Below are 22,986 nucleotides of genomic sequence, written 5' to 3' on the forward strand. Positions count from 1 at the left end.
CTTTTAATAATGTGCCAAAATGCTTTTGTGTGATTAGAAAGCAAAGATGAAACAAATGTCACCAAAAATCACAGGAGACACTCACACTGAGAGGTAAAACATGTTTAAGGTGTTACTTCAGATCAAAATGTGGCTAAGGGCGCACTCACACTGTCCTTCCGCACCGGGCCAAAACCGTTTTTCAGCTAAAGCCTAGTGCGTTTGACCAGTGTGAGTGCAACTGCTCCGCACATAACTGTGGTCAGCGGCACTCAAGCGGCACGCTTGCTGTCCACGGCCCGTCTGAGAGAGGTGGGCTTTTGTAGAGCGCGTTTGCACGTGTACGAGCACGATACCTACGGCGGTTCTGACGTCATTTATGTGCGCAAGAACGGACCATGCGCGTACATTTAACAACAACAACAATGGCGGCGAAAGGTTCACGTTGGTGTGATGCGGAGGTGGAGTGTTTACTGCAGATTTGGTCGATGAAAAGATTCAAAAACAGTCGATAAGACGCACAAAAACTCTGAGGTCTATAGAAAGATTTGTAAACAAAGCCACGCATGTCGATGACGTCAACCAATGCGTGTGACGTGTTACAGCGTGATGACGTATGGACAGCGAGAAGCATTTGCGCGAGGCCCAGGCAGTGTGAGTACAAACCGGCCTGGGGCGCGGGGGGACAGGGAGGGGGGACAAGTACCCTAAAGCTCAGGGCGTGGTGCGGAAGGACAGTGTGAGTGCGCCCTAAGAATCTTTACCTGCTATCTTGGTGGTGATGCGGGTGGTGACGGGTGGGCCGAAGCCCTTGTTCGTGGAGGCTTTGAGGGTAAAGAAGTAGGTGGTCCCTGGGTAGAGGCCTACGAACAGGTGATGGGTCTCGTTCCTCAGCTTGAACACGCGCCCCCTCTGGGTTGTCAGATCAGCACTGGGGTCCAACGAGCTCAGGGCCTTGTAGGTGATCTGGAGGCAGACAGATGATACATTTAGGGGTACTGTTAACAAATGGTTGCCTAATTACACATCCAGCAGACAAGCATTTACATTCATTCTTTTTTTATCACTTTTTTGGTCGACAAGAGCAACCAAAACAGAAAGTTACAACTGCAATTGGAAATATTCAACCCCCCAAAGATTGTAAGATTGTCTCTTTGGATGACTTATTTATCAGTTGAGTGATACATAACTAAACAAAGGCAATCTATGATGTAGTATTCAATCAATCAATCAATGAATCAATCAATCAATCCTTTATTTGTTAGGGACAGTGCACATTAATGAACAACGATAACAACATATCACTGTAAAAGTGCCGGATTATAGCAAAGATGCTAATTTGCATCCGTAGTCCCTGCTAAAAAAAATACAAATACTACTAAATAAATAAATAAAATACAAATAGAAGAGACAAGACACACCGCACAATACATTACACACTCAGGAGGACACCAGACCCACACAGGATAAAACAATGGAGTAAGACGTCATGTGCAATATGACACAGTCGAGTCAGTGGTCGCACTTTTGATTTGATTGAAGCCCCTTTTTGACTTGACCTTTAAAAGAGGAACATGTGGGGCGTTCCCTTATTGTGGAGGGAAGACTATTCCAGGTTTCCCCCCCTACAACAGACAACACATCCTTCCCAAATGCAGTGCGCCTGTGGGGGATCTCACAGTCTCCTCTAACACGAGCCCTGATGCTCAGACCCTCCAGGGTCTTTTTCTTTATGAGTTTAGTCAGTGGTGGTGGAGTGAGACCATGGAGACTTTTATAAACACAACACGCAAATCTAAATGTTTTAAAATGATGAAAACTTAAAAACTTGTGTTTTTTAAGAGTCTTGCAGATGTGGTAGGAGAACGTTTTTTGTATCCAGAGTCTTTAGGGCTCTTTAATGGAGACTGTCTATTGGTTTAAGTGCTGTCGTCACAATTATATACCCATATGTAATATTGCTGTTTTTTAACCTTTCTGTGGAGTAAGAGCATGATTAAGCCTTTGGGAACCCTATAATTATCATTAATTTGCTTCAGCTGTGATGCTTATATAAACTCCAACAATAAGGGTGTTCAAGGTGAGTTGCAATCATGGGTAAGACTAAAGAGCTTCCACAAAAGCTGCCAGAGGACATTTTTTCATTGCACCTTAAGGGCCTTGGGTATAAGGAAATTTCTCAAAATGTAACATCCCAAGAGAAACCATTGGGAGCATTGTAAGAAGGTTTAAAACTAATGGCACGGCTGCAATCATGCCGGGCCATAAGAGAAAGCCCTGTATTTCATCAAGCGCTCATCAACTTAATCAGGACAACTAAGAAAAACCCCCTGTGTTACTGCGAATCACCCACAGGATAACCTGATGAAGGCTGAGACAAGCGCTTCACTGACAACTATCAGAGCACTGAATAAACCAGGACTTCATAGCTCAACTCCAACATGCACTCCAGTCTTGACCAGGAGGAACATCAAAGGTTGACTGCAATATTCATTAATTCATTCATTCATTCATCTTCAGCTGCTTGTCCCTGTCGGGGTCGCGGAGGGGCTGGAGCCGATCCCAGCTGACATCGGGTGTGAGGCAGGGTGCAACCTGGACAGGAGACCAGTCTATCACAGGACACATAGAGACGAACAGAGACAGACAACCATTCACACCTACGGGTGATTTAGAGTCATCAATGAACCGAACACCTGCACGTCTTTGGACTGTGGGAGGAAACCGGAGAACCCGGAGAAAACCCACGCAGACACCAGAGAACATGCAAACTCCACACAGAAGGGCCCGAGCCGGGATGCGAACCTGGGACCTTCTAGCTGTGAGGCTAACCACTCCACCACCATGTAGCCCTTGACTGCAATATATCAGGATGAATTTGGATAGGACTGAAGCGTTTTTGGAGACAGTTCAATGGACTGATGAAACTAAACTGGAACTGTTTGGACACATGGACCAGCGGCATATCTGGTGTGAGAAAGGCCGGGCTTATGACCAGTAGAATACCACCCCCACGGTCAAACATGGAGGTGGGTCATTGATGATGTGGGGACGTTTTTCTGCTGAAAGAACTGGAAATCTTAACCGTGTAGTTGGCCTTATTTCTGAGAGGAAGGCTATTTTGAGGAGAAATGTCAATTTTTCTCATATTTTTTAATATACCTTGATTAGCATTACTATAATGTCTTTTGAAAGGCTACAAGGTGGTGTAGTGTTTAGCACTGTTGCCTCACAGCAAGAAGGTTTTATGCTCGCATCCCAGCTGGGGCCCTTCTGTGTGGAGTTTGCATGTTCTCCCCGTGTCTGCGTGGGTTTTCTCCAGGTTCTCCGGTTTCCTCCCACAGACCAAAGACGTGCAGGTGTTCGGTTCATTGATGACTCTAAATCACCAGTAGGTGTGAATGGTTGTCCGTCTCTGTTCGTCTCTATGTGTCCTGTGATAGACTGGCGTCCTGTCCAGGTTGTACCCGGCCTCACGCCCGATGCCAGCTGGGCTAGGCTCCAGACCCCATGCGACCCCAACAGGGACAAGCGGTTGAAGATGAATGAATGAATGAATGAATAATGTCTTTTGAGGTGAGGGGGTCGAATATTTTCGATCGCAAGCAACTTTATGTGCCATAAATTCACATCAATAAGCTGAAAGTTGCTAAAATGTCACGTAGCCCTTGAGGGGGTAGCATCATATGTGAGAGATGTTGATTCATTGTCTATTTAAACATAAATCTTTGCAGGGTACAACTTGAATCTGATTGGTTTCTGTTTAACATCATTGTCGCCTTTTTATCAGTAACTTCATCACTACATATCTCTAGAACATTCAAAATGTAAAACACTCTTATTTTGAGGACTGAAAAGTTGTTTTTATTGTGATACTAGATCACTGATATTCAGATTATGTGACTAATTGAAAGCTAGATTATTCCTCAACTTGTGCATTTTCTTTGTTAGAAGAACAACTAAGTCTTTCTTTGCAACACAACATCAATTTTAAATTTTCTTTATTGTCCTTTTCCATCCAAAACAAAAGGAAAACGTCAGAGTTTGACCTTCTACCCGCCTCAGAGAAAATCCAGCAAATCGACCATCTGTTACGATATTGTCTGTTGTACTTCACACAAATCAATTTTTGGAGTTTAAGTGAAGCCAGCTAGTTACTATAGGTCTGCCTTTCTCCGTGTGAACTCCATTTTGAGACTGAAACAAATTGAGCAAATTGACCCATGGCCACTAAATAGTTCTTCTGTTAAAAGAACTGTCGATGCCTGTCGTAATGTTGCTACTGGCAAGTTTCCACAATGCACAACTGTCAATGACTGCACAAACAAACACACACACACACACACACACACACACACACACACACACACACACACACACACACACACATAATAGAACACTTGAGGACAGCTGTCATTGTGAATGACAGTCAGTACAAAAGAGTATTGACTGGTGGGGAAAAACACATTAATAGCAATTCAACCCCCAAACACATTTCAGCCCTTTATAAAGTGTGTGTGTGTGTGCATGTGTGTGTGTCAGGATCCCTAAGTGCATTTCAGTTTGTCTTTCAGCCTCAAGTGAGAATAAAAATACAAGATATACTAAAAAGTGTGGGAAGAAAGGTGAGAACGAGGTAGGGATGTAGAGAAGACGAATGAATGAATAAAAGAGACAGAAACGACAACATGAATGAACCAGAAGTCACTAGCTGGAGCGGAAACATCCACCAACGCAGATTATTTTCTCCAACATGCAGAGCTACAGCCCCTGGAATGGTTCATGTTTTCTGTCATTTGTCTTCTAGGGTTTGATTTCTTGATGAAACATAAAGTGAGGGCAGCACTGTTTAGCTCACTGCCAACTAGGAGCTCCCAGAGGAAACCTTCGTCACTAGCATGAATGGAGCATCATCGCTATCGCTACAAAACTAAATCTCATACTCACATCCCCACCAAACCCAAGAAATACTAGAACGCCCTGGAGACCAAGTCTGTTGGTTCTCCCCTAGGATATCTTGCCTTGACAGATGAACATAAACATATTCTACATTTAAGCATGAGTATAAATAAGAGAGATTAATACAAAGACAGGAAACATGCTGATATAAGGGCGCACTCACACTGTCCTTCTGCACCGGGCCAAAACAGGTTTTGTGGGTAAAGCCTAGTGCGTTTGACCAGCGTGAGTGCAACCACTCTGCGCATAACTGCGGCCAGCTGGCCGTCCACGGCCCGTCTGAGAGAGGTGGGCTTTTGTAGAGCGCTTTTGCACATGTACGAGCACGAGCGTGCGCATGTGTACGGGCACAAGCACGAGGCCTACGGCGATTCTGAGGTCATTTCCTGTGCGCCTGTTTGGACATAGAAAAAAGAAGGAGGGACCATGCGCGGACATTTAAAACAATGGCGGTGAAAGGTTCACGTTGGTGTGATGCGGAGATGGAGTGTTTACTGCAGATTTGGTCGATGAAAAGATTCAAAAACAGTCGACAAGACGCACAAAAACTCTGAGGTCTACGGAAAGATTTGTAAACAAAGAGACGCACCGCGATGACGTCATCAATGCGTGTGACGTGTTACGGCGTGATGACGTATGGACAGCAAGAAGCATTTGCGCGAGGCCCAGGTCGGTGATTACAAACGGGCCTGGGGCGGGGGGACAAGGACCCTTAAGCCTGGGGCGCGGTGCGGAAGGACAGTGTGAGTGCGCCCTAAGAGAGCTGTTTTAATAGACCACTTCAGACCAGATGGGAATCGAGAACCAGTTCCAGTTAAGAACCAGTGACACATTGATCTATTATTATCGATTCATTTTATCGATGCCAGCATGTTTTTCTGACAGTTGCAGATTGCAATATGATGACGTCATACGCTGCTGGAAACTTTGACAGAAAAGAAGAAACAGTACTGAGCAAGGGTCAGCAACTTTGGGCACTGGTGCCACCATTGGCACACGATTACTTTAGTGTGTGAGAGCTTTGGGGGAAATGTTGTGTTTAATCATCAACATGGCAAATGACCTCTTTCACAGCCATTACCAGGTGTACTGTCTGATGCTGATTTTTTCCTAGTGATGTTGTGAAAGAAATTCTCTGGAGTCCTCAGTGTTTCTCAAATCATGTCTTTACTAAATACATGCATACAGGAGAGTCGTCCTACCAACAGCCGGGTCTCCAACCATCTCTGCCTGTCTCCAAGTCACTTCAACATTTATACAGTTACATCAAAGCACCTTACAAACACAAGGACATCAAAGAAACAAAAATACACTACCACTGTTTATAACCCCAGTGGATGTTATCAGTGTTTTATGACCGACAAATGTCACCATTTGCAAACCATGTGACTCCTATCCGCAATCCCCCCAGCACTCATTCACAGCTTGACTGTTGTGTTAATCAACATAAAGGAATCAAGGATTTATATTATAAACTAAAAAACACTTACAAAGAAAGAAGAAATGTCTGGTTATTTCTCACAATGTCCAAATGAAACCCAATGAAGCTTCATGATTATTATAATTTCATGAAGACTCACTGCTTTTCCAAATCCACATTTGTGAAGAAATGCAGAGAACTGTTTAAAGAAATGGGAAACTTTCCTATAACCAGTACATCCAACCAGTTTCAAAGACACTAAAATGTAAATGTAAAAGTAGCACTTCATATCAAAAAAGCTTGCTGACCCCTGGTCCAGAGCACAGCTTCATTTCACAATGAAAGATGACGATAGTGGACATAGGAAAGTATGTGAAATGATCATCTCTACTGTGTTGAAATCAATTCAGACCAAACACAAAGAGTAAGAAAGTGAGGCAGAGGAGAGATCGAAAAAACACCATGAGCAGAAGAATGGGAGGGAAGGAGAGAGAATAATGAATGAATGCAGTCCACGTTCAGATACACACAGACACGCTTGCACAAGCACACACTGGTACAAGACGGATTCCAGAGAGAGAGATTTAATATAATGCACTGTCTTATTATCATTATAATTAGCTTAAATGCATTACAGTTTGGTGGTATTGTACTTAATTTGCATGCTAATAAACAACTCTGAATTGGAAACTAAGACTGAGACAGGAAGAGAGTCCTTCAGCCTACACTGAGTAGCTCATAGTCAGTTTTATTACACGCTTTGGTTAAAATAAAATAACTGAGTGAAAAATGAGTTGTAATGGACAGTAAAGGGAATAAGAAAGTGATGAAAAAGGTGAAAAAGTCAATAGAAAACTAGTGCATATAATTAATGAAAGAGAGAAATAAAGAGCCAGAGCTAAACTGAGGGAAAGAGGGACACGGAGCAAGACAGCAAAAAGAAAAAAGAGAGTGATAACAAGTGATGTAGATGGATGTTTGTGGAAAAAGGGCACCCCGAAGGCTGCAAGTGATGTGTGTGCATGTGTTTGTGTAAGTGCCTGAGTTTGTGGGGTGTCGTGGTGTGACGAGGATCTCCGCACTTCACACTTGTAGACGTCCGGCGGCCCTCATCTCTCCATTAGCGGACTCAAATCAAAAGCACTGACAGCTGGGTGCCTCGCATCTACAGGCCCGCAGGCTGGAGTGGTGATGTGTGAATGTGTGACCGTGTGTGTGTGTGTGTGTGTGAGTTTGTTAGAGACGAAAGATTAGAAATTCAGGGTCGACGACAGAAGAAAAGAAAGGCACATATAAAGAAAGCAAGAGTGAAGGAGTGAACCCATTTTCACCAAATGACCTGAAGAGACACTGGCACGCCCCCTTAAGTTGGAATTTACAGTCTGAGCAACTGAGCAACGCTGACCTCACGCACGCTGACCTCCTGTTGCTGTTATGTCCCGGACGTACTATGCAAAACCACAACCTTTTTTCTAATCCTAAACAAGTCGTTTTGATTCTTAACACTAACCTCCAGTTTACGGCTAAAACCAATCAGGTAGTGGTCGTGGTGCCTAAGGGGGCACTCACACTGTCCTTCCGCACCGGGCCAAAACTGTTTTTTCGGGTCAAGCCTAGTGCGTTTGACCAGTGTGAGTGCACCCGCTCCGCGCATAACTGCGGACAGCTTGCCATCCACGGCACGCATGAGAGAGGTGGGCTTTTGTAAAGCGCGTTTGCACATGTACGAGCACGATGCCTACAGCGGTTCTGACGTAATTTATGTGCGCCTGTTCGGACATAGAAAAAAGAAGGAGGGACCATGCATGGACATTTACAACAACAACAATGGCGGTGAAAGGTTCACGTTGGTGTGATGCAGAGGTGGAGTGTTTACTGCAGTGATGACGTATGGACAGCAAGAAGCATTTGCGCGTGGCCCAGGTAGTGTGAGTACAAACGGGCCTGGGGCGCGGGGGGGCAAGTACCCTAAAGCGCGGTGCGGAAGGACAGTGTGAGTGCGCCCTAAACCTAACTTACACCAAAAGAAACCATGCTGGTCGACTTCGAGTACTTGTCTCGCGGTGACTTCCACTGGCAGTTTTGTAAGAAATACAAACTTTGGTGCTAAACCTTTAATTACAATATCCTACGAACCTGTTGATGTGACAGCAACACAGGTATTGTTTATTGTATTGAGTCTGCATGTCTGTGTGCGTGCATGTTTGTCATCAAGGCAAATCGTTGTTTGCAGCACCGTTGCTTCCTGGTTTATTCTATTCCCGGTTCAGGAGCGACTGCTGCGGAGTGGGGATCAGGAATTATAACCCCCGGTGCATGCGCAGACCAGACATCTGATATTATTCCGGGTAAGATGTTTACATGCATGAATACCCCGTTAACCGGGGTATGAGAGCTCCGATATCACACGGGATACAGTGTTTACATGGTGTTTGAGAAACCGGAGTAGTCCCTCAATGCGTATATAATCAGGTTTTTAAACTGCGGACACCCATGTGCTGCTACATAACAGCTGTTTCTAAAGACAGTGACGGGCAGAAGGTCAAACTCATAATGAATTGAATGGATGAATGCTCTGGTTGCACTAATGTCTCACATCTGTTGTGATTTCCAGGTGGGACTCACATTGTCTCCTGTCCAAGTGTTTGAATGGCACTGCTGTCATCTGAATGAACCTAACTCAGGCAGTATAATGCGAACACACGAGCACACAGTTAGTTTTCCTCTTTCATATTTTGTTTCTATTGTTTTGCTGCCAGTGTTGTTGTTGTTTTGTGTTCTACTGATGAAGTAAAACAATGATGGTAAGTTTTCGTCTCCACTTTTCCAGCACTTAAAACTCAGGGCGCACTCACACTGTCCTTCCGCACTGCGCCCCGGGCTTTAGGGTACTTGTCCCCCCTCCTTCTCCCCCCGCGCCCCAGCCCCGTTTGTACTCACACTACCTGGGCCTCGCGCAAATGCTTCTTGCTGTCCATACGTCATCACGCCGTAACACGTCACACGCATTGATGACATCATGGTGATGCGTCTCTTTGTTTACAAATCTTTCCACTGACCTCGGAGTTTTTGTGCGTCTTGTCGACTGTTTTTTAATCTTTTCATCGACCAAATCTGCAGTAAACACTCCACCTCCGCATAACACCAACGTGAACCTTTCGCCGCCATTGTTTGAAATGTCCGCGCATGGTCCCTCCTTCTTTTTTCTATGTCCCAACAGGCGCACAGGAAATGACCTCAGAACCGCCGTAGGCATCGTGCTCGCACACGTGCGCACGCCCGTGCTCGTACACGTGCTAACGCGCTCTACAAAAGCCCACCTCTCTCAGACGGGCCGTGGACGGCCAGCCGACCGCAGTTATGCGCGGAGCGGGTGCACTCACACTGCTCAAACGCACTAGGCTTTAGCTGAAAAAACGGTTTTGGCCCGGTGCTGAAGGACAGTGTGATTGCGCCCTCAGACAGACAACTAAGCACCTCTCAGATTGAGGAATTTGGGACAAAACCTTTAAGCCAATAGAAGACAACGGCGTAAAATGCAGCAGAGAGCCCTCGACAGAGCAGCAGCTAACGTCTTTCGCCTGGCTGGCTGAATAAAACATGTTAAATCAATAGCTATTTATACAGACTGGGACTTGGGGGCTGGAACAATAAAATATCATCTATTTCATCTACGCTGCAGTTTTGTTTTGCACATCGATGGCTGTTATTTTATAAGTCATGAATAGCTCTCTATATTTTTATGGGGTTTACACTCCCGCTCCCCCCTTTCTGTCTCTGACTTTGCTCTCTTTCTAGCTTCTCTCTCTCTATTTTATGTACACCGTTCTCTATTTCCTCACTTTTCTGTCCATCTTTCTTTCACTCCACACGTGATCTACTCACCCATTCACTCTCTTTCTTTCAAAAGGAGGAGTTTGGGTCATAAACCTCAGGTGTACTCCCCTTTTTACCAACCACTCTCCTTGTGTCACCCCTCCTCTCTCTCTCTCTCTCTCTCTCTCTCTCTCTATATATATATATATATATATATATATATATATATATATATAATTGATGTACTTGGAATCGGTAAAGCCATAAAGCTCAGGTTGTTTTATTGGTCAATGAAAAGGCAGGCGTGCGGCAGGGCAGTGCATCCTGGGTAATAGAGTGTGAGTCTGTGAGGGATAACTCACTGGAGAGTGTGTGTGTGTGTGTGTGTGTGAGCGTATGTGTGTGTGATTGCATTAGTGTGTAGGAGGGAGAATAGGTTAATAGAGGGAGGCAAAGGGAGGAAAAGAGAAAGAACTTGAAGACAAAGAGAGACGGATGCTAAGATGAGAGAGGCAAAAACAAATAAGATAACTGATGCAAGGCATTTAATATTCATGTTTATAAGGTGCATTTAGGCTTTATTATTGGTAAATAAGTATTTTAAACATGCTTTAGAGATGGTATTTGTCCTTCAGCATCTTTTTTTATTTCTTATTAAATCATTAAACAGATACCTGTAGAGCATTATTACGTACACATAACACAATTATTACTTTTTAACATCTATAATGACATTCAGGTGTCATGCTGAAGAGTGAGGAAAAGGTATTTTTACAGGCTTCCAATGTGTGTGTGTGTGTGTGTGTGTGTGTGTGTGTGTGTGTGTGTGTGCACGTGTGTGTTCACGCCCTGCTGGGCTGCAGCGTTTTGAGCTACAGCCAAGTTTTACGGGAATAAACAATGTTTATGAGGCGCCGATGTGGGGTCTGTGTTGAAGAAATGCTATTTCAATATCGTTTTGTCATTTTCCATTTTTTATTCTCTGTGCTCCAGTTTGTTTTATTAGAAAATACGCAGCTTCATCCCCCCGCTCTCTCGGTGTTGCTGTTCCCTGTCGTGTTGAATTAAGTAGAAAGTGCGTGACGTGTGTTTGTTTTTTAATCAGTTAAATAAGTTGGTTTATCTTATTTAAGTTTATGTTGTCCATTTTAGAGTCAAAGAGGTTTGGACTGTAAAATGTTATCTGTTTAATCTAAACTGCAGCTTTGCACGGTGATGGTTCCTATCTCGCCGTCAGCCTCATAACCTGCGTTTCCTTTGCTCTGCTCTATAGTGAGGACCCGTTGTTTAAAGGTTAAATGTTATTATTCAAACTGGCATGGGAGACTCTTTCCCATGGATTATTCTATAATAATAATAATTAATTCATTCTTCAACTGCTTGTCCCTATCGGGGTCGCGGGGGGCTGGAGCCGATCCCAGCTGACATGGACAGGACGCCAATTTATCGCAGGACACATGGAGACGAACAGAGACAGACAACCATTCACACCTACGGGTGATTTAGAGTCATCAATGAACCGAACACCTGCATGTCTTTGGACTGTGGGAGGAAACCGGAGAACCCGGAGAAAACCCACGCAGACACGGGGAGAACATGCAAACTCCATACAGGAGGGCACCAGCAGGGATTCAAACCAGGAACCCTCTTGCTGTGAGGCGACAGTGCTAACCACCACTACTATAATAATAATAATGATAATAATAATAATCATCATCATTCATTCATTCATCTTCAAACGCTTATCCCGGGGTCAGGTTCGCGGGGGGGGCTGGAGCCGATCCCAGCTGACATCGGGCATGAGGCGGGGTCCACCCTGGACAGGACGCCCGTCTATCACAGGACACATAGAGACGAACAGAGACAGACAACCATTCACACCTACGGGTGATTTAGAGTCATCAATGAACCGAACACCTGCACGTCTTTGGACTGTGGGAGGAAACCGGAGAACCCGGAGAAAACCCACGCAGACACGGGGAGAACATGCAAACTCCACACGGAAGCGGGCGTGAACCAGGAACCCTCTCGCTGTGAGGTGACAGTGCTAAGCACCACTACTACTACTACTACTATAATAAGAAGAAGAAATGCAGTTCGTCCTCATCTCTCCCTGAAGAATACTACCTTACAGTTGCCAAAGATTAAAACCCGGAGTAAAACTTCCCTCTCTTCTTCTCCTCCCCACCTTGCACCTTGGCGTGCATCCTGTCTCGCCGTGTAACCTAGTAGGCAGCTATTGTTATAAGTTCCAGCATTTCTGTTTTTAGAAGTTTCCATTTGGGACGGACTGTTCTCCTGCTTGCTGCCTTTAAAATGTCAAGACATGCTGGTTCATTACCAATAGAGAGGCGAATACAAATGCTAATACAAAGACATGTGCGTGCACACACACACACACACACACACACGCACACACACACACACAAAGACATAATATTCCAAAGAGGTGTGTACGTGAAGATAAATTGCCACACGCGTGCAGATGCACACAGAGAGACTTACCCATACATAAAAACACGAATCCTAATGGGATCTTTGGTGTCCTTTTGCCACTGTCCATTATAGTTGTTTTGTGTCTCTTTGGGGTAATTTTGTGTCTCTTTGTAGTTGTTTGTGTCTCTTTGGAGGAGTTTTTTAGCTCTTTATAGTTGTTTTGTGTCTCTTTGGAGTAATTTTGTAGCTCTTTATAGTTGTTTTGTGTCTCTTTGGAGTCATTTTGTAGCTCTTTATAGTTGTTTTGTGTCTCTTTGGGGTAATTTTGTGTCTCTTTGGGGTAATTTTGTAGCTCTTTATAGTTGTTTTGTATCTCTTTGGGGTAATTTTGTGTCTCTTTATAGTTGTTTTGTGTCTCTTTGGGGTCATTTTGTGTCTCATTATAGTTGTTTTGTGTCTCTTTGGGTCATTTTGTGTCTCTTTATACCTGTTTTGTGTCTCTTTGGGGTCATTTTGTGTCTTTTTGTAGTTGTTTTGTGTCTCTTTGGGGTAATTTTGTAGCTCTTTATAGTTGTTTTGTGTCTCTTTGGGGTTATTTTGTAGCTCTCTATAGTTGTTTTGTGTCTCTTTGGGGTCATTTTGTGGCTCTTTATAGTTGTTTTGTGTCTCTTTGAGGTCATTTTGTGTCTCTTTGAGGTCATTTTGTGTCTCTTTGGGGTAATTTTGTGTCTCTTTGGGGTAATTTTGTAGCTCTTTAAAGTTGTTTTGTGTCTCTTTGGGGTTGTTTTGTGTCTCTTTGGGGTAATTTTGTGTCTCTTTGGGGTTGTTTTGTGTCTCTTTGGGGTAATATATAATATTCCAAAGAGGTGTGTACGTGAAAATAAATTGCAATGGGATCTTTGATGTCCTTACGCCACTGTCCTATTGTCTCCAACAAGATAAGCTTACCAGTGAAAGGAACAACAGACAAAAGTCTAAAATTTCATGGCCGTGCTACCTCTATTGTTCTCATCGACTCCTGATAAGCAACAAAAGTGAGAGAGCGATAGACAAGGACAGAGCGAGATGGCAACTAAATATAGCCTGATAGAATTTCCAGGCCATAGTATTGTTCATGCGGAGATAACTATACGCAAGAGAGAGATGGAAACATTAACCTTATACACTCTTGTATAAATATAAGAGAGAAAGATGAAGATGGAGAGAGAGAAAGAGGGATGAACAGCAGACAAACTAATAAAGCTTCATGAATAGCCGGCCTGTTAATCGCTTACAAAGGCCTCAATCGCTAAATCAGGCTGTTCAAAAAACCGCGGAGAGGCAGGAGGGATGAGCGATGAGCTCTGCGAATGAAATTCAGCAAATGACAGGATTCAAGTGCTCTTGTATCCTGTCAGTTGTCTGCCATGGCAGCCCGCTGCGACCATTGATCAAAATCCATGCCACCCCCACCGCAAAAAGTATCAAAGAGTAGAAGGTCGGTCCGTCCCCCGGTAGAGGTGATCAGAGACAGGGCATTAAAATCCATATGGAAAATCAGAGTCTGTGACAGTTTGACGGGAAATGGCCTGGATTCGTATATGAGTGATGCTCGCTTGACAGCCACACAGCAACTTCCTGCCAGCGGAGTTAAGAGGAGTTACAGAAAAGAGCACTCTCCCTTTAGATGCTAATGCGTACCACACATGCTTCTTCCGCTCTCACCCACACGACACTGAAAATCATCTGCTGACGAGCTATTCATCGCAAGATTAGCAGTGATTTACGAGTGTACTGTGAAATGTATGTTGTGTGTTGCGGCTGGGGGATTTTGCACGTATCAGCAAGTAACAGTTGCGAAAAAGAAACACTTTCCTCAGTGTTTCTTCATATTTTATTTCTGTTTGAGAGACGTTTTCAGTTGTTACCACGCTGTAATCAAAGGCAATAGGTTAAAAGCTTGATATGTTACAGTGCTGTTGATGATGGGTGGATAGGAGAGCAGAAGACGTAATTTTCCTCTAATATTTAATGTCTATTGAGGCTCAATTTTGCCCTCTTCCCAAGGTGACTTAGTAAAGTGGAAATATATTAGAAAAATGTATTAAGAATAAACTCAACAGAGGCGTAACCATTGTTACAACAGAGGCAATAAAGGATAAAAACAATAAATGGCGAGAGCAGAGGAGGCCTTGCCTAAGCACTGAGTAATAAGGGAGGAATAAAACAGTAAAATAGAAAATGGAGAGGAAGATCTGAGTGGTAAAGATTTCAAGGGAGGCGTAAACTGCCTGCTGAAAAGCTGGTCCGTAGTTTTTTGGCCTGTGGGGCTCTGGGGTTATGTGATTGGCTGGAGAGATAGGAGTAGAGCCCTGATTGACTAAAGCACAGGCAGTTGCAGTGCTTGAGAGATTAAAGCCCTGTGCATAAGCCTGCAAGTGTGTGTGTGTGTGTGTGTGTGTGTGTGTGTGTGTGTGTGTGTGCCTGTGTGTTTGTGTGTGTGTGTGTGTGTGTGCGTGTGCGTGCGTGCGTGTGAACAGAACAGAGGATGAACAGAGGATGAATAATCCTCTCTGACTATTACCCCCGTATGTGTGTGCGTGTGTGTGTGCGTGTGTGTGTGTGTGTGTGTGTGTGTGTGTGTGCGTGTGTGTGTGTGTGTCTTGATCTATAATCCTCTTCTCTTTGACTACCGGCAGGCAGATTTACTTCACTGTGTTCAGACGTGTTTTAAGAGAAGATCCTAAATCATACCGGTTATAGTTGGCTGTCAATCATAACTGCATTGATGATAAAGCACATTAAAAAACTCGTAACAGGGTTCATGCTCATTAGAAAATGGAGATATATATAATATATATGAGCACTATACTGACTGTTATTTGTAAAAGCATTTAAGGGCGCACCCACACTTTCCTTCCGCACCGGGCTAAAAACATGTTTTGCAGGTTAAGCGTAGTGCGTTTGACCAGTGTGAGTGCAACCGCTCCGTGCCTAAGTGCGGACATTTAACAACAACAACAATGGCGGCGAAAGGTTCATGTTGGTGTGATGCGGAGGTGGAGTGTTTACTGCAGATTTGGTCGATGAAAAGATTCAAAAACAGTCGACAAGACGCACAAAAACTCTGAGGTCTATGGAAAGATTTGGAAACAAAGCCACACATCGCCATGACGTCAATCAATGCGTGTGACGTGTTACGGCGTGATGACGTATAGGCAGTGAGAAGCATTCGCCGAGGCCCAGGTAGTGTGAGTACAAACGGGCCTGGAGGGAGGGACAAGGACCCTAAAGCACGGGGTGCGGTGCGGAAGGACAGTGTGAGCACCATAAAGCACTGCAGAATGGTAAATAATAAGCAGACAGAGAAACAGTCAGAAGCAACTGGACTTGGTTATTTGTCTAGGACAGGGGTGGGCAATTCCAGTCCTGGAGGGCCACTGTCCTGCATGTTTTAGGTTTCTCTCTGCTCTAACACACCTGAGTCTAATGATGTGCTCGTTATCAAGCAGCTGAAGCTAATCACAGTTTAATTATTGTTAGCGAGAAGGTTCCAGGTTCGCATCCCGGCTGGGGCCCTTCTGAGTGGAGTTTACATGTTGTCCCCGTGTCTGCGTGGGTTTTCTCCAGGATCTCCGGTTTCCTCCCACAGTCCAAAGACGTGCAGGTGTTCGGTTCATTGATGACTCTAAATCACCCGTAGGTGTGAATGGTTGTCTGTCTCTGTTCGTCTCTATGTGTCCTGTGATAGACTGGCGTCCTGTCCAGGGTGTACCCCGCCTCACACCCAATGTCAGCTAGGTTCAGCACCAGCCCCCCGCGACCCTGACAGGGACAAGAGGCTGAAGATGAATGAATGAATGAATGATTATGAAAGTACAGGTTGCCCCTTTCCCTGGCTTGTTATGTTCTAGGGGGGGAAGCTGAACCCCACAAGACTGTATTAAATATTTAAGAAGAAAAGCAGGGATGCATTACTACACACAAGTGCACACAGTTGTAAGTGATACCAGGCCATTCCCCTGCAGGCCGGGCAGTGTGATAGAGCAAATGGGGTCAGCGGCTCAAGGACTTGAAAGCAACACTAAATATAGTCCCATTATTGACAGAAATGGAAAACAATACAAAGGAAGAGAAGGTGAACAGACAGAAGGTGGATACGGTACAAGATGGAAGTTATGGACACTTGCTTCTGTATCAGTGTCTTCACTTTGCCTCTGTGTTTTTTTCTGTAGGTCATAAAAAGTGTAAAGTATTTCAGATCCATGCTCTTTCTTCATCGACCTGATCATTTCTTTAATGTATTTAATCTTCTATCTATTAACTATTTTCTTTTATCTTGCAAGAACAGATGGACGCCTCTCTGCATGTGTGTGTTTGAGTGTGTATGTGTGCGTGTGTGCGTGTGTGTGTGGTTGTGTGATCGTGTGTGTGTGTGTGTGCGTGTGTGTGTGTGCCTTCCCCTGTGTAGGGGTGTGGTAGTAGCTCAGTCCATAGGTGACTTGGCTGGGAACGGGAGGGTCGCTGGTTTGAGTCTCTGTGTGGACCATGAATGGAGCTTGGACTGGTGGCTGGAGAGTTGCCTGGGCACTGCTGAGGTGCTGTTGAGCAAGGCAGCGAACCCCCAACTGCTCAGGGTGCTGGTCATTGGCAGCCCCCTCGCTCTAACATCTCTCCATTAATTGCATGCATATAGGTCCTGTCTGTGCATGTGTGTGTATTTCGGGCCTGTGTGTGTGTAACATGATTAATAATAATAGAGTGAAAATTGAATTTCCCTTTGCGGGACAAATAAAGGAATTCTTCTTCTTCAATTACTGCATATATATCCATGGCTTCCACACATTTGTACCATGTCTCCTCTACAGTAGCTGCAACAACAACTTTGGTCATTGTTGTTGTACCACCAAGTCTCCAGAATAAAATGTTGGCATTGTAGGTTTCGGCAAACATCAAATATGTTTATAAAACAAAGTTTCACCAACACTTTTTGATGCTCCACGGCCGCAAATTAAGAAAAATGGTTAATGTTACTAAGGTTTAGATAGAAAAACATGTTTCTCGTGACATTGACGGTCCTAAGTGATACTTCATATGTTCGAGTTTGCATTGATGACCTCTGTCATGCCATCTTTGGGCGTACTCACAATGTCCTCCCGGGCCGCGACCCGGACTTTAGGGTACTTGTCCCCCCTCCCTCTCCCCCCGCGCCCCAGCCCCGTTTGTACTCACACTACCTGGCTTCGCCAATGCTTCTTGCTGTCCATACACCATCACGCCGTAACACGTCACACGCATTGATCGCGTGTGTGTCACTTTGTTTACAAATCTTTCCACAGACCTCAGAGTTTTTGTGCGTCTTGTCGACTGTTTTTGAATCTTTTCATTGACCAAATCTGCAGTAAACACTCCACCTCCGCATCACACCAACGTGAACCTTTCACCGCCATTGTTGTGGTTGTTAAATGTCCGCGCATGGTCCGTCCTTCTATTTACATATCTGAACAGGCGGACATAACGCTACTGCCGTAGGGCTCCTGCTCGCACACGTGTGCCGCTCGTGCTCGTACATGTGCAAACGGCTCCGCTAAAGCCCACCTCTTTCAAGCGGGCCGTGAACGGCCCGCTGGCCACAGCTGTGGCCGGAGCGGGTGCACTCACACTGCATAAAGGTACTAGGCTTTAGCTGAAAAAACAGTTTTGGCCACGGCCAAAAGGACAGTGTGAGTAGGCTCTTTGAGTCATCCCATACCCTGTTGCATTATTGAGGTGTCTTTAACTTCCTGCTTTGCACCGAAGAAGAAGAAGAAGAAGAACTCCTTATTCGTTCCGCAATGGGGAAATTCAATTTTCATCTTACACACACAGAGGCCCAAAATACACACACATGCACAGTCAGGACCTGTATACATGCAACTAGTGGAGAGATGTTAGAGCAAGGGGGCTGCCAGTGACCGGCGCCCCGAGCAGTTGGGGGTTGGGTGCCTTGCTTGAGTGCCCAGGAGATGAACTGGCCCCTCTCCAGCCACCAGTCCACACTCCATTCATGGTCCACACAGGGACTCTAACCAGCGACCCTCCGGTTCCCAGCCGAGTCACCTATGGACTGAGCTACTGCTGCTGAAGTGAGCTGAGCCGCTGCTACCGCCCAGTAAACAGTAAACAGAATAAAGACCACCTCAGGCAACTGCTGCTCTCCTAATTAGGATCCATCATTCCTTTGCTCATTAACCAGCAACAACAGCAGAGAATGTAACAACTATATGTCTGCCGTTTCTACAGAAATCAACAGCTTGGACCAGAGTTACTCACTGAAATAAATGCCAGACTGGTTGCCAGTATGGATTTTTGTGATTGATTAAAGGCCGTAGTTGAGGAAAAGAGGAACTGGAGAGTAAAGTTATTCACACACAAAAAACCAGACCAGAATAACTACACAGTGTACTCGTAGCCTGTCACTTTAGTGTGTTGGATTAAACAGCTCCGAGGTTTGTCAGCAAAACATTCTTATACTTTTCTCCAGTCTCTCCGTTGAGCAGCTGAACGGTTGAGTGCTTTAAAGTCTCCTATTCTTTATAGGTCATTAAGGTTTGATTCCAAATTATCAAACTGCATCTGCTCGGTTAAGGTTAGAAGAAGATCTCTCAAATGATTCAAATTAATAGCTATGACCTTTGGTATATGGAAGGTTTTTTTTAACAGAAACACATCCACTTTACCCTTGAGTTGTAGGAAAGGTGTAGTCGACGTAGTCTTTCGTTCAGGCCTGGATTATGGTGATATAATCTACAGGCATGTTGCTGCTTCCACACTAAAACCCCTGGACTCAGTTTATCATTCTGCTTTCAGATTCATTATAAGACATTTGTAGCTGTATCGTCGCTGCTATTGCCACTACTCATCATTGATCATGTTTGCCACCATAATTATTATCATTGTCATATTCTATCACCTTAGCTGTGCTTGTTTCTACTATTCTGCTGTATTAACTGTCTTAACATATACGTCATATTCACATTACTATAGATATTATTATAGTTACTGTTAGGCTTTGCTTGCTTGCATCTCTGGAAGTGTGTCTGTCTTTGTCTCTCTCTGTCCATCTGTCCGTCTTTTCTCTCTCTCTCTCCTTCTCTTCCTCTCTCCGGTGCAGACAGATGTCCGTCCTCCACAGAGCTGGGTCTGTCTGACGTTCCTGTCTGTTATAGTGAAGGTTTTCAACGCCACCGTACTCTACGGGGGAATTGTTGGGTCTGTGTAAATCATAAATAAGTCACAGAGTGTGGTCTTTACCTACTCCGTAAAGTGTCCTGAGATAACTTTTGTTATGATTCGACACTATAAATAAAATTGAATTGCTTTGAATTGAATTGAGATCACTCACCATTGCATCAAGAGAGTTTGTACGAGCACAGAGACGTGAGATGTTATCGAGAGATGAAGATCAAGACGTCGATCTCAACCTACTTCACCTCAGTCAGTGCGTTTAGTAACTCATCCTCCGGTACAGTAGGTGGTGCTCCGCCAACATAAAGCTGCAAATTCTGCCTTTTTTCCTGGTTCACCTTTGTTAAAATCACAAGCTACCAACTTTTGGACAGAATTACGACAGAAACTGGTCTTCTTGGTAGCGATGCTACGTTCCATGGCAAAGTCCTCCGTCTGTTTGTTTTTCACATTGTTTTTGGTGCCGTTGCTTCCTGGTTTATTCTATTTCTGGGTCAAAAGCCACTGCCGCGGAGTAGGGAGGGGGAGTTATAACCCAAGGAGCATGCGCAGACGTGAAACCTGATAGTGGTCCCGGGCGGCTTGCAGCTTCTCTAGGTTACCCGGGGCACGGTGTTTACATGGTGTTTGAGAAACCGGAGTATTCCCTTAACCCGAATATAATCTGTTTTTTAAACTGCATGTAAACGCACTGACTACTGTGCCACTGTTTTCACTGGGTAGTGTGCTATTTTGTAACTATTTGAAATTCCAATCATTAAAAATTAAGTTTGAGGCTTTAAATAAAGGTTTGGATGTGTGACAATGAAAAAGATGTGTGCTTTGCAGAGTACGTTCGAACATGAGAATCATTGACTCCTTGTCAAACCAAATCTGCAAAGCTGTGGTCATATCATTTGCTTCACTGCTTTATTCTAATCAATGTTAGCACCGGCATCTGTAAAGCTTGCAGGAGTTCAGGAATGTCTCTGCAGAGACCAGCAGGGAGGCAAGCTAGGACCTGTAATGCTTGGATGGTCTGATGAGGCAATCAAAGAGGGATTGACAAGGTTATGACCAGTGTGTGCATCAGTGTGTGTGTGCAGATATCTGTGTTATCTGTGTATTATCTGAGGGGTCATAGAGGGCAGGTTGCAGGGAGTATTACATGAGAAGCACTTGTATTTAATATGATGGTTTATTATGGCTTGGCATTACAAATTGAAATGCGTATAAGAGAGCACAGCTACTTTGCATTCAATAACCAGACCAGACTTTTAAACCTAGTATTGTAAATTGCCACATTTAAGATTTAAATGCAGCTAAATACCAATAAAAGGATCTACTGCCTGGCTTGACGGCCAATTAAACTGCAGCATGCCAGTTTCAGAAGATCAGAGTGAAAACCATGCATCAAATCCGGTCTAATCTACTCTGCAGGAAAGGAGAGACTTCTAATGAACCACTTTGTCTACTTGCCATGATGTCCAGTTCATCCCCAATTTACCAGTCACGTTTGTTACTTTGGTTTAAAAGCTTAGAGTACTACGAATACACCACCTGATTGGCAGTGACCACCCAAAAGGGAGGGTGGGATAGACTCATTTATCAGTGATTGTGTGGTGGCAGGTGGGATGGTTTACTCTGACTGGGGCTAAGTGTCAGATTAGAATGACACACTTATCAGATTAAGTGCAAATTTGCCAATTTAAGATAACAGTAACACTTTGAATCAAATGTGTTTAATCTGTTGTGTCTCCAAAAGTTTATGGTACTTAAAGTTAGGCCTACAACTAAATCAGATTGGTTTTTAATTTTTACCCAGAGAGCAAAAGGTTGTCCAAAACTCATTAAAAAGACGTATTTCTGGACATCCAGAAGACGTCCTAAGGGGAAGAGAGTTCTTTGACAGCTTGAAGAATGACAGGAAACATTAGTGAGAGAGAGGGGCAACATGCAGCAAAAGGCCACAGGTGGGAGTTGAACACAGGGAGCTCCATTGAGGACCTCTAACCTTGGTACATGGGGCACCTGCTCTAACCACTGAGCCACCAGAACTGAGCATCTTTCCTCAGCTAATTCTGGTCGTCTCTTGACATCCAGACTACAGCCTGTCAGAGATGTTTGTCTGCTTGTTCATCAAGATTATTGGTGTGTTTCATTTACCTCGGAAGTCGGACCTGGGAATGACGTCACACCCGAGTTATCAGCCTTTTAGTTACAAAGTTGGAAAAAAGTATCCAATGGCCAAAAAATGGGTTAAACGCGTGTGTTAAATCGAGATGAATCAGCCTCTCCCATGCAGCACAGCGACGTTGACGGCTGTGCTGTAAGTCAGCCGACGTTTACGGCTTACTTATTGTGACAACAAATAGTAAAAAGTGTTAATAAAAGGATTATTACAGGGGCAGCCATATTTAAACGTCATTCCAGTTGAAGGTTCGGCTTCGGAGCTCGGAAATCCCGACTTCCGAGTACAGCTTGAATGCACCATATGGCCTGGCCCAATGGATGTGATATCCATGCCTGCTCAGATGTTCAATGGAAATATTCTACTGTTTATTGTATATTGATTTTTTGATATTGCCTCTTCTCCCCGTGGCTGCGTGGGTTTTCTCCGGGTTCTCCGGTTTCCTCCCACAGTCCAAAGACGTGCAGGTGTTCGGTTCATTGATGACTCTAAATCACCCGTAGGTGTGAATGGTTGTCTGTCTCTGTCCGTCTCTGTGTCCTGTGATAGACTGCCGTCCTGTCCAGGGTGTTCCCCGCCTCACGCCCGATATCAGCTGGAATCGGCTCCAGCCCCCGCGACCCCGACAGGGACAAGCGGTTGAAGATGAATATGAATATATGATCTGGCAATCAGTAAATCCACGGCATTAGTTTCAGTGATAACTCCGACCACATTAACATTGTCATGTTAATGTGAAATGCACTTCTCAACGAGTGGGAGTCACGAAAGTCTCCACAGGGGACTCAACTCAGCGGGTCACTGATGGTCGCTCAGTGTGGGAGGATCCCCTTGTCTCCCCAGTGTTGGCTGGAACATTTCCCTGTGGCGGGGCGCCATGACCGGCTCTTGGTCGGCTGAGAAAGGCCTGGTTGAAGCTGGCTGGTAGTTCCGGCCCTGAGCTTTACAGCACCCCTTGCCCTGACCTTGTCGCTTCCAGGGGGCATAGACGTAACTCACT

The 22,986-nt window shown here is 44.6% G+C and overlaps 1 protein-coding gene across 1 annotated transcript in view; it reads right to left on the reverse strand.

Moving 5' to 3' along the window:
- ptprt (protein tyrosine phosphatase receptor type T) overlaps positions 1-22,986 on the reverse strand; it is a gene marked incomplete at its 3' end in the record, with an annotated part of 451,455 nt that overhangs the window by 200,512 nt on the left and 227,957 nt on the right. The window contains exon 12 of the mRNA XM_083939813.1: positions 744-945. Coding sequence (XP_083795939.1) covers positions 744-945 — 202 coding nt within the window. The remainder of the gene's footprint in view (positions 1-743; positions 946-22,986) is intronic.

The sequence above is a fragment of the Echiichthys vipera genome (genome assembly GCF_963691815.1).
Source record: "Echiichthys vipera genome assembly, chromosome: X".
NCBI lineage: Eukaryota > Metazoa > Chordata > Actinopteri > Perciformes > Trachinidae > Echiichthys > Echiichthys vipera.